This window comes from Megascapheus bottae, chromosome 9 (genome assembly GCF_031878675.1).
Source record: "Megascapheus bottae isolate mThoBot1 chromosome 9, mThoBot2.hap1, whole genome shotgun sequence".
NCBI lineage: Eukaryota > Metazoa > Chordata > Mammalia > Rodentia > Geomyidae > Megascapheus > Megascapheus bottae.
In genome coordinates this window covers 27,414,204-27,431,450 of record NC_143517.1, presented here as the reverse complement: position 1 = coordinate 27,431,450, position 17,247 = coordinate 27,414,204, and the positions used below count along the sequence as shown (strand labels likewise).

At 37.2% G+C, this 17,247-nt stretch overlaps 1 protein-coding gene across 5 annotated transcripts; it reads left to right on the top strand.

Annotated features, from left to right (window-relative positions):
- The first annotated feature begins 2,482 nt into the window (after positions 1–2,482).
- Positions 2,483–16,536, top strand: LOC150058930 (myelin P2 protein). 5 transcript variants are annotated; one of them, XM_090338684.1, is made up of 4 exons: positions 2,483–2,555; positions 5,596–5,768; positions 6,215–6,316; positions 15,037–16,536. In XM_090338684.1, the coding sequence occupies exons 1-4, from the start codon at positions 2,483–2,485 to the stop codon at positions 15,085–15,087; spliced, it is 399 nt and encodes a 132-aa protein (XP_090194810.1). In that variant the 3' UTR covers positions 15,088–16,536. The 5 variants fall into 5 exon arrangements, with proteins under 5 accessions (XP_090194810.1, XP_090194811.1, XP_090194809.1 ...); XM_090338685.1 differs by lacking the exon at positions 15,037–16,536 and adding an exon at positions 6,472–6,592 and having other exon boundaries at positions 6,215–6,313; XM_090338683.1 differs by lacking the exon at positions 15,037–16,536 and adding an exon at positions 6,472–6,592.
- The last annotated feature ends 711 nt before the right edge of the window (positions 16,537–17,247 follow it).

Genomic DNA, 17,247 nt, shown 5'->3' with positions numbered 1-17,247 from the left:
GGGAAGAGGGGCTGATTCTCTACCTTAAGTGGGCCAGTTAACCATTTTGTGAAGCCATTTACATAGTTGTATCAATTGTGCAGGCTTCATTGGCAAGTAATAAAATCTCAGATACATTATTTTTGCCAGTGCCAGGGTTTGAACTTCACGCCTCACACTTACTCATCTTGCTTGTTATCTGGAGCTCTGCCATTTGCACCACACTTCCAGTTTAGCCTGTTGCTGGTCACTTTGGAGACTGAGTCTCCTGGGCTTTTATGTCCAGGCTGATTCTGGATCTCAGACTCCCAAGTAGCTATGATCACAGATGTGAACCACCAGCTCCTGTCCAAGTTGTCTTGATGAATAATGACATGGACATTCACACATAAGAGAACTTCCAGAAGTAAAGGGATTCTTCACTCTTCCCACTTTTTATTTTGCCATCTGTCTAGCTCCATCTTTGAGTTGAATTCAACAATGGATGAAGCCTTGTTGCCATGATGTGATAAAGCAAAGCATACAGAGAAGGAGAGGTTCTTTTCCCCCAACTAGTTTCCAGGTGTCAAGTTTTAAAGAAGCCAGATGTTGAATCTTCCCCTTTGTCACATAGTCCAATTGACTTGTAAAATGGACCGCAGTTTTGATTTCTGAATCCATGACAGGAAAAGCAGTTTACTACACAAATGGGAGACTCACTACCCAACTGGCCAACATGCTTAGCCATAAACTTCAACCAGATTGCATACATGTTTGAAAAACCAGTAAAGGGAGCTCTCTATTGGAGCATCATATTTAAATACCTCTTTAACTGTCCCCTGAGTCTATTTCCTGAAATTACCCTAGGGTTTTTACCTTATTTTTCTCTCTTCATCTTCTCAGTAATTGTTCCACTTATAAAGACATGTTTACACAATTCTTTTTTATTAAACATTTTACTAAACTCTCGATCATGTTTTTTTTTAACTTTTTTTTTTTTTGTCAGTCCTCGGGCTTGAACTCAGGGCATGAGTACTGTCCCTGGGCTTTCCTCAAGGTTAGCGCTCTACCAATTGAGCCGCACCACTTCCAGCTTTTTTCCTATGTATGTGGTACCGAGGAATCGAACCCAGGTGGTCGCGCATGCCAGGCAAGCATTCTACCATTAGGCCAAACTCCCGGCCCCAATGTAACACAATTCTTATCTGTTTTCTTCAAAAGTAATTCCTTATCCTACTTAAGTTATTATATTGTGGTACTAAAACACAAATCTCTTGTTTGCATAGTCCATAAGGAGATGGGATGAGTAGGTGCTTTTCAGAATTGAAGGAACCTTCAGTAAAAGTATGACTATTCTTCTGTTCCCCAGGCCTGTCACTTTCCAGCTTCTACTAACAGTGGGAGTCCGGAGTTGTGATGTAAATATAAAACTCCTGATTCAAATCAGGCCTGCCAAGTCATTCCTATTAGTTAGATGACAGTACATAACTTCAGAAGTAATTGGGCAGAGATTTAATTTATTTGCTGACTACATTTTCCTTTTAGAACATAGCTCTCAAACATCATTTCCCCTTCCCCAAATTTGGTGGGCACTGTTGGCTCATGCATGTAATCCTAGCTATTCAGAAGGCTAAAGCCAGCCTGAGCAAAAAAGTCTCTGAGACTCTTATCTGCAATAAACTACCAAAAATCCAAAATGGAGCTTTTGCTCTAATAGTAGAGTGCTAACTTTGAGCAAAAAAACCAAAAGCCCAGGAACAGTGTCCAGACCCTAAATGCAAGCCCTGGGAGCAATCTTCCCAAAATTTACCTCAAATTTTCAAATGGTTTCTTTTAAGTGCAAAGTATTTTATAATTCTCAAAGATTTTCTAGGCATTGTCTCTACCTTCTTTCTAAAGCTTAAAGCAATCTACTCAGTGATAATTATTATTTTTTTCTCAGTCCTCAACAACTCTTGATTGATAGCAATGATAATAGTAATAATACATTATACCTCACTCCAAGCCACTGAAGTCATTTCAGTGACATTAACAAACATCAGTACATCAAGCCTGCAAGGGAGGGAAGGGCAGATATTATTTTAATCAAGAAGGTGATTTGCTGAAGCCAAAAAAAAAAAAAAAGCTGAGGTAAACTAAGGAAGATCTTTATTGTGAGAGGAAAAACATCTCAGTCAAGTGTTCATCAGGCATTTGGTGCGTAGTCCCTCAGGGTAACTCAGCATTTATTGTTTAAAAGGCTACACTGACAGTTCCACAGTCGTATTTACCAGGTGACCCTTGGATAAGAGCTGTAATTGTTGACTTGCATTAATCTTCATGTATTAATTTTGTGTCTTTTAATTTGGAGGTAAATAGTGAGTCAAATGCAGATGCCCAGGATCTTAAAGTTTCTGCCACCCATTGGCCACTTTAGAAGCATCACATGATGAAAATATTCTTTAAATGAACTGCTGTGGCACAGCGCTGCCTGCCGCTCTGTGCTCTTTGGCTCTCAGTGTGTCTCCTCAGAGTGCCTCCCATGATGATCGAGCCCTTCGTAGGAACCTGGAGCCTGGTGTCCAGTGAAAACTTTGATGAGTACATGAAAGAACTGGGTGAGTAATGACTTGTTAAGATTTGGAAAATGGCAGTGTTTATGATGTGATTGGGTTTGCATTTTACAATAAATACAATTTATAGGATTAACGTAGTTTATAATTTTTTTTCTCATTGATACTACTTTTTTGGGGGATGGGGGAGAGGTGGCAGGAGTATTGGTTCTAGGGTTTAACTCAAGGGCCTGGGCGCTGTTTGAGAGCACTTTTGTTGTTGTTTTGGTTTGGTTTTGCTCAAAGCTTGCACATGACCACTGGAGCCACAGCTCCACTTTGAGCTTATTTTTTGATGGTTTAATGGAGGTAAGAGAGCATGGAGTGTCCTACCCAGGCTGGCTTTCAACTACAATCTTCAGATCCCAGCCTCCTGAGTAGCTAGGATTACAGTTATGAGCCATATGAGCCACCAGTGCCTTCTTGACTTTTCCTTCTTAGTAGTTACAATTCTGTCATTGAAATCCTAGCCTCATAAGTACCTAAGTCAGAATCCATTTATCCTGTTTTGAAAATACTTCCTGATTATCTATACATAGCTTTCCTTTGGTCATCTCATTGAAGAACTTTTTCCAACCTCAAATTTATAGGCATTGATAAAGTTACATTTATTAATTAAATTTGTTTTATCATTTAAGTTAGAACTGTAAGAGAAGAGAAACAAAGTTTCCAATTCATTTTTTTAAGAATTCTCATTCATGAAATTGGGTGGAAGAAATAGAATTTTTTATTGTGATTAATAGAAGGGTTACATTATATTCACCAGATAAAAGGGGTATAACTTCACAAACATTGATACTCTTTCTCATGACATGGTCCCCTTTTCCCTCCCACCCTCCCCCCACTTATCTTGATTTCCCCCTTTCCTATCCAATTTCAAATAATCAATTAAGCACATATAAAACATATCCAATAACAAGGTGAAATATTGTAATAGTATGAGATTTTTTTTTTTTTGTGGGTCATGGGGCATGAACTTGGCCTGGGTGCTGTCCCTGAGTTCTTCAGTTCAAGGCTACAGCCCTACCCTTGAGCCAAACCCCACTTCCCTTTTTCTAGAGGTTAATTGGAGATAAGAGTCTCAGGTCCTTTTGTTCCAGGACTGGCTTTGAACCTTGATCTTCAGATTTCAGCCTCCTGAATAACTAAGATTACAGATGTGAGCCACTGGGCCCCACAAAAATAGAATATTTTTACTCATTGACTGTCTCATCATTTCATGTTTCTCAGAAGTATAAACCCTATCTGCACTTTATCTCAACTCAAGCTAAGTGGACAACTATTAATTGTTATGGATTGGGTTTATAGTAGTTACATTTTATTAATAGAATAGCATTGTAATAATTAGGACTCTCCTAGCAAAGGATTACAAGAGCTCAAAACCTAATAAGGTCATATAGGATGAGACTAAATGAAAGGAAAGCTCTAGGAAATAAGAGCTTAATTTTGTGTGATTGTGTTCTTAATGTACTATGTTATTTCTCTTCTCTTTTTTATGCCCTTTGGTTAATCTCATATTGTTACAGTATGTGACTTTGTTACCTAGTATATTGTATATACCTTTATTTGTTTATTTGAAATAGGAAAGGGAAGGGGGGAAAACAAGATGATTGGGAGGGTGTGGGGGAGGGAAACGGGGACAAAAACATGAAAAGGGGTATCAATGTGGGAGAAGTAATGCACCTACTATCTGGTGAATGTAACTGTAAATCCTCTATATATGACCCCAACAATAAAAAATAAAATAAAAATAAAAAAAACAGCAATCACATAAATTTCCCAATTTAATTAAAAAATTCTTATAACAAACTATACAGAAAGCTATGAATTTTTTGACTATTTTTAGTTTGCTTGGGTTGACCAATGGAGGGTCACAATATGATTACTCAAGCTAGACATTGTAACAACAATTCTTTATTTTCAATAAGAGGAAGTTAGTGTGCTTATCAGTGAAAATTTATTCCTCTTTCATAACCCATATTAATTTTGTCAGAGTATTAAAGAGTAAGCCAAGTCTTAATAAATTTGTATATTTACTTCTTTTGACTCAAAATGTAAGGACATGACAGAAACTTGAGACTGAACATCAATTGTTTTGACAGGAAGCTGGGTTAGTTAGCATGACAGGAGAAATAATAATGAGTACTCACTCTGTGCCAGTAGTATGCTAAGTCCTTTCATCAGATTCCAGCATAGCTATGAGGTGAATGCTACTTACATACATTTTACCCTCAGAAAAGCTGAAGGAAAACATGCCCTAGCTTGAAGGTGTCAAAATTGGAGGCCAGATTTTAACTTCCTTGCTTTTCGCTATCCACTTAATACTGCTTCTCTGCAGTGAAGTATACCACATCTGTTCCAATATATGCATGAACAGGAAATAGAGAAGGAAGTTACATTTTCTACCTGGATACTGTAGGATTTAAGTTTGATGGTGCAAATCCCTAACCCAAACAAAAGGGCCAGGATCCAGGCCCAAATATTAAGTTTCTGTGAGAGAAACATAAAGCATTTGATTCCCTGTAAGGTACCACACAAGTATACATTTGGAATGAAACACAATAGTCTAAGGGTGTGAAATTAACTTTTTGAAATGTCACAATTGCTGGCTATACTTTGTACTTTGGAAGGACCTGGATGAACAAATCTAGATAACGTATAAAGCAAGTTGTTATTTCAAACTATCCAAACCTTCAGTGTACAAACTATACATTCTTTGAAAATAGGTTTCCAAAATGCTTTAAAAATATACACCTTCCTGCTGGAAGTGGTGGCTCACGTCTATAATCCTAGCTACTCAGGGGGCTGAGATCTGAGGATCAAGGTTCAAAGCCAGCCCAGGCACAAAAGAAACTGAGACTCTTATCTCCAATTAACCTCTAGAAAAAGGGAAGTGGGGCTTGACTCAAGGGTAGGGCTGTAGCCTTGAGCTGAAGAGCTCAAGGACAGCGCCCAGGCTGAGTTCAAGCTGCATCACCTACACACTCAAAAAAAATACATCTTTCTAAATATCTGAATGAAAGCTCTAGGCTTTGTTGTCTTATAGGAGTAAATTTTGCAACCCGGAATATAGCCGGATTAGTGAAACCAAGTGTCAATATTAGTGTCAATGGAGGAAAAGTGACCATTCGGACAGAAAGTTCTCTTACAAACACTGAGATTTCTTTCAAGATGGGAGAAGAGTTTGATGAAACTACTGCAGACAATCGGAAAGTAAAGGTCAGTGAGAATTAACTCTTCTAGTATCTCCAATAATTGCAAAAAAAAAATCTCAAAGGTGATTAGGCACGGTTTCATCTATGCAATCTGATTTATTACCAACTCAGTTTGGGCTTGTTTAATATTTGCCCATCAGTTAAGTAATTTCTTTTGTTAATTACTCTAATGATCTAGCACATTCTTGTTGCTCTCATTTTCCTTTCTGATCTCTATGGATAAAAGATATAGAGCAAAACAGTTATTAGGCTTAATGAGCTTAGAAATTTTATGAAAGAGTGAATATTAATTGAATAATCTCTTGAGAATTCCTCTACTTTTGAAAGTACTTAATTATGACAAGAACCTAGGGGAGGATTTTGAAAAAGAGAATTTCAAGATCTAAATTAAAAGGTATAGTAGGTTTGTGGTCAATCATTACTGTCACTGATTTATTCTTGTATTTATAGAGCATCATCACGTTAGATGGTGGCACAATGATTCATGTCCAAAAATGGCTTGGCAAAGAAACAACAATAAAGAGAAAAATTGTAGATGGAAAAATGGTAGTGGTGAGTTTTCTCTAAATTTAAATTTTTCTGGGCTCATATTTGATCTGCCTATCAAGCTACTCAATTATTTTTGTATCCAAAATTGGTCTGTGATGGGGGCAGGGCAAGTCTCACCAGTTAACAATCAAATCTAATTGGTAATTCTTTCCTTTTAGGAATGTACCATGAATAACGTTGTCAGCACCAGAATCTATGAGAAAGCATGAAGAAAGGGCCCAATGAGAACTTGCTGACAAAAATATGATATATGAACAAAGAAGTCCTCAGGGCCAGTGGTGAAAAAACTTCTCACTATGAATTTGCTCAATAAAAGCATCAAATTAAGCACAATTTTGGAGCTATTTGATAATGGAGACCAGGGCAGGTCTGGTGAATTGGAGAGGCAAGAGGCTACTTGCCTGTGGCATGAATTTAACAGTAGTTCTCTGTCCTCTAACCACTTAGCCAAAGGCTTTGAGTTCCTTCCAATGGGCCTATTCTATTTAGGAATAGCATATGTTCAAGTCATGAGGAAATCCACATGACCTCAAAGGAGGATGTATCATTGGAGTCTACTTCAAGCAACACTCATGCCAAAAAAAAAAATCAATATTGCTGACTTTATACACGTCCAATCATGCTTAAAGGTCATAGATGGGGTGGCACTAGGATTAGTGGCTCAGGCTTATACTCCCAGCTAATTAGGAAGCTGAGGTCTGAAGATCACAGTTAAAAGCCAGCCTAAAGCCACTAATCCAAGAGACTTTTCCTTCTAGTTAACTAGTAAAGAGCTGAAAATGGATCTGTGGCTGGTAGAGCACCAGCCTTAAGAGGAAAAATCAAGTAAGAGCTCAAGATCCCAAGTTCAAGACCCAGTACTTGTAGACATGCACACACACATAGATGATAGATGGTTTAGATGATAGTGGTAGAGAGGTAGCAATACAGAGTACCAGATAGATATTAAACACTGTGCTATGACAGACGTGCTTGAAATAGTCGCTCTCTCTCATCTCTGTAAACACATCTTAAGGGATTCAACTCAGTCACATGTCACAATCATTTGCAACTTAACTTTTGCATAATGATATTTTTTTATTAGATACCAACCATGAATTCTTAAATGTCTAGTGGGACCAAAACTGTAAGAACTGCACAGGTTTCACATTATCTTCACCAAATAAAGTCACTAGGTATTTACTCTCTCAGCACTCAGAGTAAACAGAACAGGGGAGGTAAACAGAAAGAAAATTAAAATTAGAAGCCTTTTAGAGCAGCGGAAGGAGGAGATGAAATTATACCTTAATAGAAAATAGAAATTGAACAAACACAAATCCTAAGTTTCATATTTTCAATGAAACATGGTCAAATATCCATGCAATCTGTCATCAACAGGTTTGAAGTGAAAAGTGGAAAGGAACACTCCTATGAGTTACATCTAAGTTGCAGACATGAGTGGGGAGTGGGTACAGGGCAAACCGAGGAGTATAGTCACCTTACTAAGGTGACACTGAATAGTTTTTAACAAAATAAAACAGGAAAGCAAAGGTTTAGGCTATGAATGACTTCTTGGCCAAAGGACAGGTTATTGCATTAGACCTGTGAGCATGTGCCTCTGCAGTGCAGTGGTAGATTTAGTGCTGAGCACTGTCTGTGAGCAATAACAGACATCCCTCTTCTCCTTCCTAAGGAACTCCAGTATAGAAGCATGACAATAGAACTTTTCATTATAGTGCTTTGATTACTGAAGAACCATTATTTATTTCGTCTCCAATATCACTTGAAATTAAAGATATGGAAATAGCTTTTATAAACCACCAAAAATACTTTATTTAGAATTTGTTTTAGCCTGAATAACTTAGTAGCAAATCACATTCTCCTTCAGATCCATACTAATATTCAGAGGAAAGTATTCATTTTCCAAACAAACCAGTCACACTAAAACCATCATTAATGATACTAGCCAAGAATAAGGCACCAGATTTCCTTTTTTTGTTACCCAATACTTAAATCACTGATAAATATATTTTTTTAAATCACTGGGAAAAACAATTTGTTTTGAAAATTCATAATAATACAATAATACAATAAACACAAGATAACCTAGTTTTCTTCACTGGTTATAAAAAGACATCAACAACGCCAAAGATAGTATCCAAAGACACATGGGATTTTAGGATGAATTTTCAGGATATCATCACTGCCCCCAAAATGACATGTGCTCACTATTTATGATGTGAATATTTAGGAGGAAATCAAATGTTTTTTTTTTTTATTGTACAGGTGATGTCCAGAGGGGTTATGAATACATTTCTTTTCTAACAGTGTTACCCTCCCTCATTTTCTTTCTCTTTCCTTCCTCTTACTGACTTCCCTCTCACTCAAGCTAGTGAGATGTAAGCCATGACACTTCTCTGTCCCTCTCTGCTGTAGGCACTAAGACTTACAATGTAATCTTTGTGAGTGATAATAATACTGTGAGTTAAGAGAAGCAATGTCACCAACTGGAGGTGAGGTTTGATGGAGCTTCCTTTTAAAGATAGGAACTCTTCATTTACGGTCCTTTACTTGAATCTCCCAGAATAAGAATTTCTGGACAAGTCACAATGGTAATAAAACTTGGCAGACCTTTATTGAGTAAATAAACAGGCAACCCGATAACTAGACAGAAAGAGCAGGCGCACACTTTTGCTTTTTCTTTGCTCTAATTATACCTGGTGTTACTTTTTGAGTTTCATAAAACAAAAGTTTATTCTTGAGACAAGGAGGTATCCGGTTATCTATATTTTGGTCAGGTAGCTTAAATTTTCCCAGAAAGGCAAACATTCTGTCAGTTAGCTGTTAAATTGGGTGAGATATTCGTCCCTCAAAAAGAAACACATTCTGTTTTCTCTCTTTTAAGCAAAGATAACATTCCTAAATACCATATTTTTAAGTTGCCTACAATAGCCCTCAGTTCATTAACTTGCCCTTCTTTATTTACCGTAAAATGACTTTTGTTCCCTTAATCTCAAGGAAGTATGTGAATAGGGCTTGGGCGTTGTCCCTGAGCTCTTCAGCTCAAGACTATCGCCCTACCCCTTTGAGCCGCAGAACCACTATGGTTTTGTGGTGGTTAATTGGAGATAAGAGTCTCATGGACTCTGAACCATAATCCTTAGATCTCAGCCTCCTGAATAGCTAGGATTACAAGTGAGAACCACCGAGTCCAGCTCGTGTTTGAATAATTTTTAAGACATTGTTTCTTCCATCAGTGACCTGAAAGCCAAAAGTAGAGCCTTAAACGTGTCTCAACTGTACATTATCCCACCAATAAAATACATTAATAAAAAAATGTCTCAACTGCTTTTTGTGCTAAGACCTGAAAGGTCAACCTACTTAGATATATTTGGAAGTGGTACTATCATTTTCTTTCCAACAGGTAATACAATCAAAATGACCAGAGACAAAAACTGAAATACAGAAATCCAATCTATTTTCTATCCCTAGTGAGAAACTTCAATTTTCAAGTGCTCTATTAAACATAATAATGTGAAATCTGAAAAATAGTCCTTAGAAAAGAGACCATGTATATTAGATCCTAGCCAAAAATGAAAAACAAACTTAAGTACATTGTTTGTAGGAAACAAACTATATCTTCCATCTTTCTATTGTCATTTAACAAAAGAAAGGCTATAAACTGTCATGGGGGGCGGCATAAATGAAGTCACCGTAGTAATCAAAAGATTAACTACCTACTAGTCCCTGAGGAAGTTACAAGCGACAATTTGTTATAATACATTTTAATTTTGGTATGCTTACACTTACAAAAAAGTACTTAATTGAAAATCAAGGGCCAGAAGCATGGCCTAGCATTTACAAAGCCTAGACTTGATTCCTTGGAACCATATACACAGAAAAGAAAAGACAGAAGTGGTACTGTGGCTCAAGAGGTAGAGTGCTAGGCTTGTGGAAGCCCAAGGACAATGCCCAGGCCCTGACTTCAAGCCGCAGGACTGGCTGGAAGAGAGAAAGAAGGAAAGAAAGAAGGAAAGAAAGAAAGAAAGAAAGAAAGAAAGAAAGAAAGAAAGAAAGAAAGAAAGAAAGAAAAAGGAAGGAAGGAAGGAAGGAAGGAAGGAAGGAAGGAAGAAAGAAAGAAAGAAAGAAAGAAAGAAAGAAAGAAAGAAAGAAAAAGGAAGGAAGGAAGGAAGGAAGGAAGGAAGGAAGGAAGGAAGGAAGAAAGAAAGAAAGAAAGAAAGAAAGAAAGAAAGAAAGAAAGAAAGAGATACATAGATAATCAGACCCAAAGTCCTAGGTCTTATTCTTTTTGTTGTTGATGGTGGTTGTAGGGCTTGAATCCTGTCCCTGAGCTCTTTTGTTCAAGTCTAGCGCTCTACCACTTTGGGTTACAGAGCCATTTCCAGTCTTTGAATGGTTAACTGGAGATAAGACTTTTCTGACCAGGCTGTCTAAATCAAGATTCTCAGATTTCAGCCTTCTAATGTAGCTACATTCTAATGCTAAATCAGATCCTAGTCCCCAAAGAGTCTAAGAAACTGCACAAAGTATCTTCCAACATTGTCAGTCACCTGGCTCTTTAATTGCACTCTAACTACATGCATCTCCAAACAATGCAGAGAATATCTAAGTATCATAAGACTCTGAATTGAATGTTTGTCTTCCTCACGAGAGAATAAAGTTTCATTAAGGAAGGACATTTGATGTCTCTGAATAAATATTTTTTTGCAACTGGATGTGTTAAAAAAAAAAAGCATCCAAATGGAAGATCCTCAGCATTTTGATCTTTCTTATACAATATTTTCCTTACCTCTTTTCTAAATATACAACTGGATATAGCTTGAAAACAATGTAGAAAGGACATTTACATCACATGTACAGAACAAGCAAGCTTTCCTTACTCTTTTCTTTGAGTTTACTTTTCAATGTATGATTCAAATAGCTTCCTTCTATCATGAGAATTTACCTGGGCAATAAATTCTGAAAGGAGAACTAAATCCATACTTTTAACAAAACTATATTTTAGCCAACATTTCATTCAAGTACTGGAAGTTTAAAGTACTGGAGTTTAAAGTTGAGGCCTTGTACTGGCTAAGATGGTGCTCGACTGCTTGAACTAAGCCCCCGTCCTAAATGCTTCCTCTCTTTATTTCTTCTTTGCAAGCAGGTTTCTTAACCTCCCCAAGCGCTAGTGTTCCTCACTAGCAAAATGAACCTAACAACAGTCCCCAATTCACAGAGAATGAAGAGGATCCAGTGAGATAATCTATATTAAGCATTTAGTGTGGATGGTGGTGGTAAGCTCTCAATATCCGTGACTATTATTTTTATAGAAAACCTTGTATTTACATGACTTAAACTCAAAGTTGTCATGGTAACCAGGAACCTGCTTGGTTTGCACTAAAGGATATTTTTAGATGAAAAAAATCTTAGCCATGGACAAAGATCACATCACAGTGCTACTTCTTGTGCTATGACATGAATACAATTTCTATCCTCTGCTGTGACACACTGACCTCATTGTCTGCCTACTCTGCCTGCCTGAGATATGTGAACTATGCCAAGCCTCCCTCACCTCTGAATTCTTCCTCACACTGCTGCCCTGTGTTTCTCTCCCACAGCATATTTGAGACTCTTATCACAATACTTATGGACCTTTTCTTCTCTTTCTTCCCTTTGAGTTGGAATTCTTTAATTGTGCCGAATCAGGACTGAGAGTGACTGAAATGCCTAACCAATACACACACACACACACACTCATGATCATGTAACCCATGGAATCTTTTCCAAAATGCATGGATATAAGATTAACCAAAATGCTTTTTAAGGTTCAAATACCACCCTCCCTCATTTATATAAAAGCATTTGGAAACAAAAGGAAATATTATGTGGGCTTTTCTTTTATCCAAATGAATGGGCAGCTGGTGGCTGAGGAGCCATTCATCGTCCATCCTGACACTGCTCTTCCCCATTGGGTGTCTTTGAGAGTCACATGCTTTGGACATCTTTGAAAAGAGTCTTCTGAGGACTCAGCATCGCATCAGAGTCTCCCGAATCCCATCTGGAATTGTGCTCATCTCATCCCATCACCATGAGCAACAGATTCCTGGGCACCTGGAAACTTGTCTCCAGTGAGAACTTCGATGATTACATGAAAGCGCTCGGTAAGAAACGTTATGTGCTGCTCTGGCTGCGAAGACTTCTTTTTAGGAAAGCTATGTGATATTTCCTTTTAAGATCTTTTCAGGAGGCTGGGCGAGGTTACACAAGCTGAGGAAAAAAACCTGTCTTGTGGATAATTTACTTGCATTTTATCTGTGGCAATTACAATTGAATAGGAAGCTATTAAAGGTAGTCTTATACCAATAGACTTTTCTCTGAAGACATGAGAGAGAAAAAACTAGAAAATCCAATCTCTGGCTTTCTTGAAAGATAGCAACTCAGAAGCTTATAAAAGAAGGCACTGAATCCTAGAAAACCTTGATTTTAAATTTTAAGCAAAAAAAAAAAGCTTTCTTTACCTGTACATTTTCTATTGTTAAATAATAATGTAGACATAGAAAGTTTGGAAAATAAAAATGTTTACACTCTGGCCTAAGGGAAGTTGCTGAATTCAAACCCACACAAACACCAAACTTTCTTGGTGCTGGAATGGTAAACAGAGATGGAAACTCATTCATTAGTTACAACAAACTTATTTTGTAGTATTTCTAGAGAATGTTCCATAAATATGAACATAATAGATATGAAGGATCTTTAGAAATTCCCAGAACTTTAGGATAATGCCAAAGACATTAAACTGTCATGCTTGTCAGAATACTGTAGTTTTGCTTATCTATTCAAAAAATCAAGAAAATATTATGGAATGGAGTGTGTATGTCATGGTTTTGCTAAAATATATCCATAATATTGCATGTACATAAAAAATAAAATGTCTTTAGGGTTTAAATGTCATCTGTAATGATTGAGTTTTAGTGGAAGTAGGCTTGGAAGTGATACAAGTAGACCATTTGCACTCTTTCAGATGAACACTTCTACTTTTAAAAGTCTGCCCACACTCTTTACCTAATAACAGAACCTGAAATGTTTGGGTGCTGGCCATGCATTTTAATTGGATGGAGGAGGCCTTTATGTAAGTGATACCACCTGCCATATACACCTATGGTACATTCTGAGCATATAATGTGAACATTATAGTCTATACGGATTGTTTTGATCAACACAATTCTAACATTACTTTGTTTTTCAGGTGTGGGGTTAGCCTCCAGAAAATTGGGAAATTTGGCCAAACCCAATGTGATCATCAGCAAGAAAGGGGATCATATAACTATCCGGACTGAAAGTACCTTTAAAAATACAGAGATCACCTTCAAACTGGGCCAGGAATTTGAGGAAACCACAGCGGACAACAGGAAAACCAAGGTAATCTTTAAAGATTTCTCCTTCAAGTTGGCTTGGCCAATTGCTCAGGGCTGAAAGCAAGTGCCCCTCATGAGACAGCTATTATAAAAATAGTTCAGAACTAAATGAATTGCTTCTTAGATCAAGCAAAGTCTAGGCAAGTCAATCACATGATCTTGTCTTTACAGAGCATTGTGACCTTGGAAAGAGGTTCATTGAATCAAGTACAGAAATGGGATGGCAAAGAGACCACCATCAAAAGAAAGTTGGTAGATGGGAAAATGGTAGTGGTAAGCATGTTTCCAATTTTGATACAGAAATAATGGCATATAAACAAGATGATCATGTTATTTTCAGTATGTTTTTTGTTCTTTGGAATAAAATGGATAAAGTCAGAGTTAATTGTTGAGTGGTACTTAAGCCACACAAGATTTACTTTCAAGTATTTCAAATATTGGCCCCATGATTCAGAAATAACACCTAAATGTAAAAGGCAAGAAAATATAGATAAGTATCATTAGTGTATTATTCACAATGAGAAAAGTAAGCCTAACTTTTATAAGCAAAATGTACTTTGAGAAGCTCAGTAGTAAAATGTCTGATGATATGTAGGCATTTTTGCTTTCAAGACTCTATTGTGACTATATGATTCTGATCTTATAAAATAATATTTACTGAAATGAACTCCAGGAAATGGAAACAAGAGAATTTTCCTTTGTTCTTGCTTTGTTGTTTTCTTTCTGTCTTGTTTGTTTGTTATTTGTCTTGGAGAGATTAAGGAAGCAAAAAAAAAATAGAGAGAAACCAGGTGCCAGTGACTCACACCTGTAATCCTAGCTACTCAAGAGGCTGAGATCTGAGGATCAAGGTTCAAAGCTAGCCCGGGCATAGAAGTCCGTGAGACTCTTATCTCCAGTTAACCAGTAGAAAACCAGAAGTGGCACTGTGGTTCAAGTGGTTGAGCAATAGAAGCTCAGGGACATTATCCAGGCTCAGAGTCTGAGTTCAAGCCCCAAGACCAGCAAAAACAAACTTGCCACTTTAAGTGGAATATATTGCAAATGTGTAGAAATGTAACAATGAAATGTTCCTCTGTAAAACTAGTGTAAGCTAATAAAAAATGAATTTAGGAAAATAATTGCCACTTAAATAATCCTTTATAGTAACACAGATCAGTTAAAAACTGTCCAATTTCAATAGGCATAATTCTGAATTATTGGAGACTGGAATACTGATACTTTATTCTTTCCTTAATTTAATCTTATGAGTTTTTATTTATACTTTCATTACAAGTGTACTACTCTATGAGTTTTAATATGTATTTATCTCTCTTCTTCTTTAAGGAATGTAAGATGAAGGGTGTGGTCTGCACCCGAATCTATGAGAAGGCCTGAGAAGATCATTTCTTTGTTGAAATAGCAATTGATCATTTAATACTGCCAGTCAGTTGCCTCCCTTGGCAAGAACTGACTGCCGTCCAGTTTGCTTGTTTGTGTTTGTTTTTGTCCAGGTTTTGGCCAATATTTCAGATCAGCAAAGACTTCAATTGAGGATTAATCTAAAACTGAATGTTATTTAAATATTTCCAATTTGCATCCATGTCTGTACTATTTTACATCAGATATTTTAACTGTGCCTAAATAGTTGATAATTTCTATTAATTGTCTGTAAAAATCAAACCTGTGCTGTACCTGAGTATTTGAAATAATAGTAAAAGTGTAATAGAATAGTAAAGTATTGATAGGGTCAGTCAACAGGCCATCAGAAGGCAGGAGGTGGAGGAATCACAATAAAAAAATGAGCTGATCCAAGAGAAGTGCTTTAACCTATGTGTTCTAATCCCAGCTAAAGAATGCAGCCTCTATCCAACTCCAGCCAATGTTTCTAAACTGAGGGGGTAATTTGGGATAGTCATATACACAGATATTAAGGTCATAACTTAACCTGGTATGAGAAATACATGTACCCATATAATTTACATCATCACCAAGAGACACATTTCCTTAATTCCCAAACAGTCCCCTTTTCTCCCTCCCAGTCATAATCTTATCCTCTTCCACTTCTACCCAGAGCAAGAACAGTAGAGATTTAGTCATTCTGCATATCTAAATATGCATGTATTCCTGTTTGCCTTTTGAAACTTGGCATACTACCTGAAAAGTTCATCCTTATGTTGCATGTAATAGAACTTATTGTCCCCTATTCCTTCCAGTATTTTTGCATCTTTCTTTCTTTTGGGGGAGGGGTGGGTCATGTGGTTTGAACTAGGCCTGGGTGCTATCCTTGAGCTCTTCAGCTCAAGGCTACGGCCCTACCCCTGAGCCCAGCCCCACTTCCACTTTCTAGAGGTTAAAAATTGGAAGTCCTTTTGTGCCTGGGCTGGCTTTGAACCTTGATCCTCAGATCTCAGCCTCCTGAGTAGCTAGGATTACAGGTGTGAGCCACCGCACTTGACTGTTTATACATCTTTCTGAGAAGACAATTAAGCTGGTAATAATTTGGGGCTGCGATAAATGAAAATGTGACATTTTTGCCTAAAACTTTTTTTGTGTGCAAAATATATGTTCTTTTCTTTTCAATAAATAATTACATAAAATGTAGATCTGGTAAGCTTTGGGAGACAAATGGGGATCACTGTTCCCATGTAAAAGTGAAACTGTATGGTATGATCAAGCCAATGAGAAAATGGGTTGATGTTGATAGGAGCCAGTATGTTCATTGTAGAAAAAGACATATATAAATATCAAATGAGGAAAGACAGGAAGATCTGTATAAGAATGGAACCTCAGTCAAGCAGTTATCATTGCAGATACATTCGTACATGCATACATACATACATACATACATACATACATACATACATACATACTACACTAAATAGGCTTAAAGTCCAGTTTTATATATCAGCTCCAGCCTCAATATACCAAATAAAGAGATTTATTGCATGACAGTCATGAGAAGAGAGCACTTACCTTAAGCTGCCTTGCAGGGTATAAACATTTCTTTAGGTTATACTGGGAGAATTGGGGACTGAGAGTGAGAACTGTATGCATTATTAAAATAGTCTCAAGTCACAGATTTGGCCTGGCTGATAGTTTTCTCTGTCTTTGTCTCTGGAAGGGTCCCAGAGAAGTTATTTCACTATTGAAGGGAAAAGGGACAAGTCATTCACTGTGGCTTGGCATAAGTGGTGTATGCTGAGTTTTTGACTGTTCTCCTTCTTTGGGGCAGTTAAACCTTTTTCTTCTACAAGATGATAAAAAGAAAGCATTGTCTGGGGCGCAGTTTGCTCTTGGTCATAATATGCTAACTGGTGAATCTTACCATTTCTGGAGCCCAAGGGAATGGAAAGGTGACTATAGGAGAGATTGAAGACCTCCAGTGCAAATAAGGGATTTGAGATGTCTAGCCTTTATGTAATTCATGGGCTAAGTAAGAGTCTGTTTTAAGTTGCCTCTTCCATATACACATGGACACATGGATATGTTTTCACAGTTCTTGCAGCTAGGAAAAGAGCTTAGAAGTAAAGATATATCAGTAGGAATGAGAGTAGC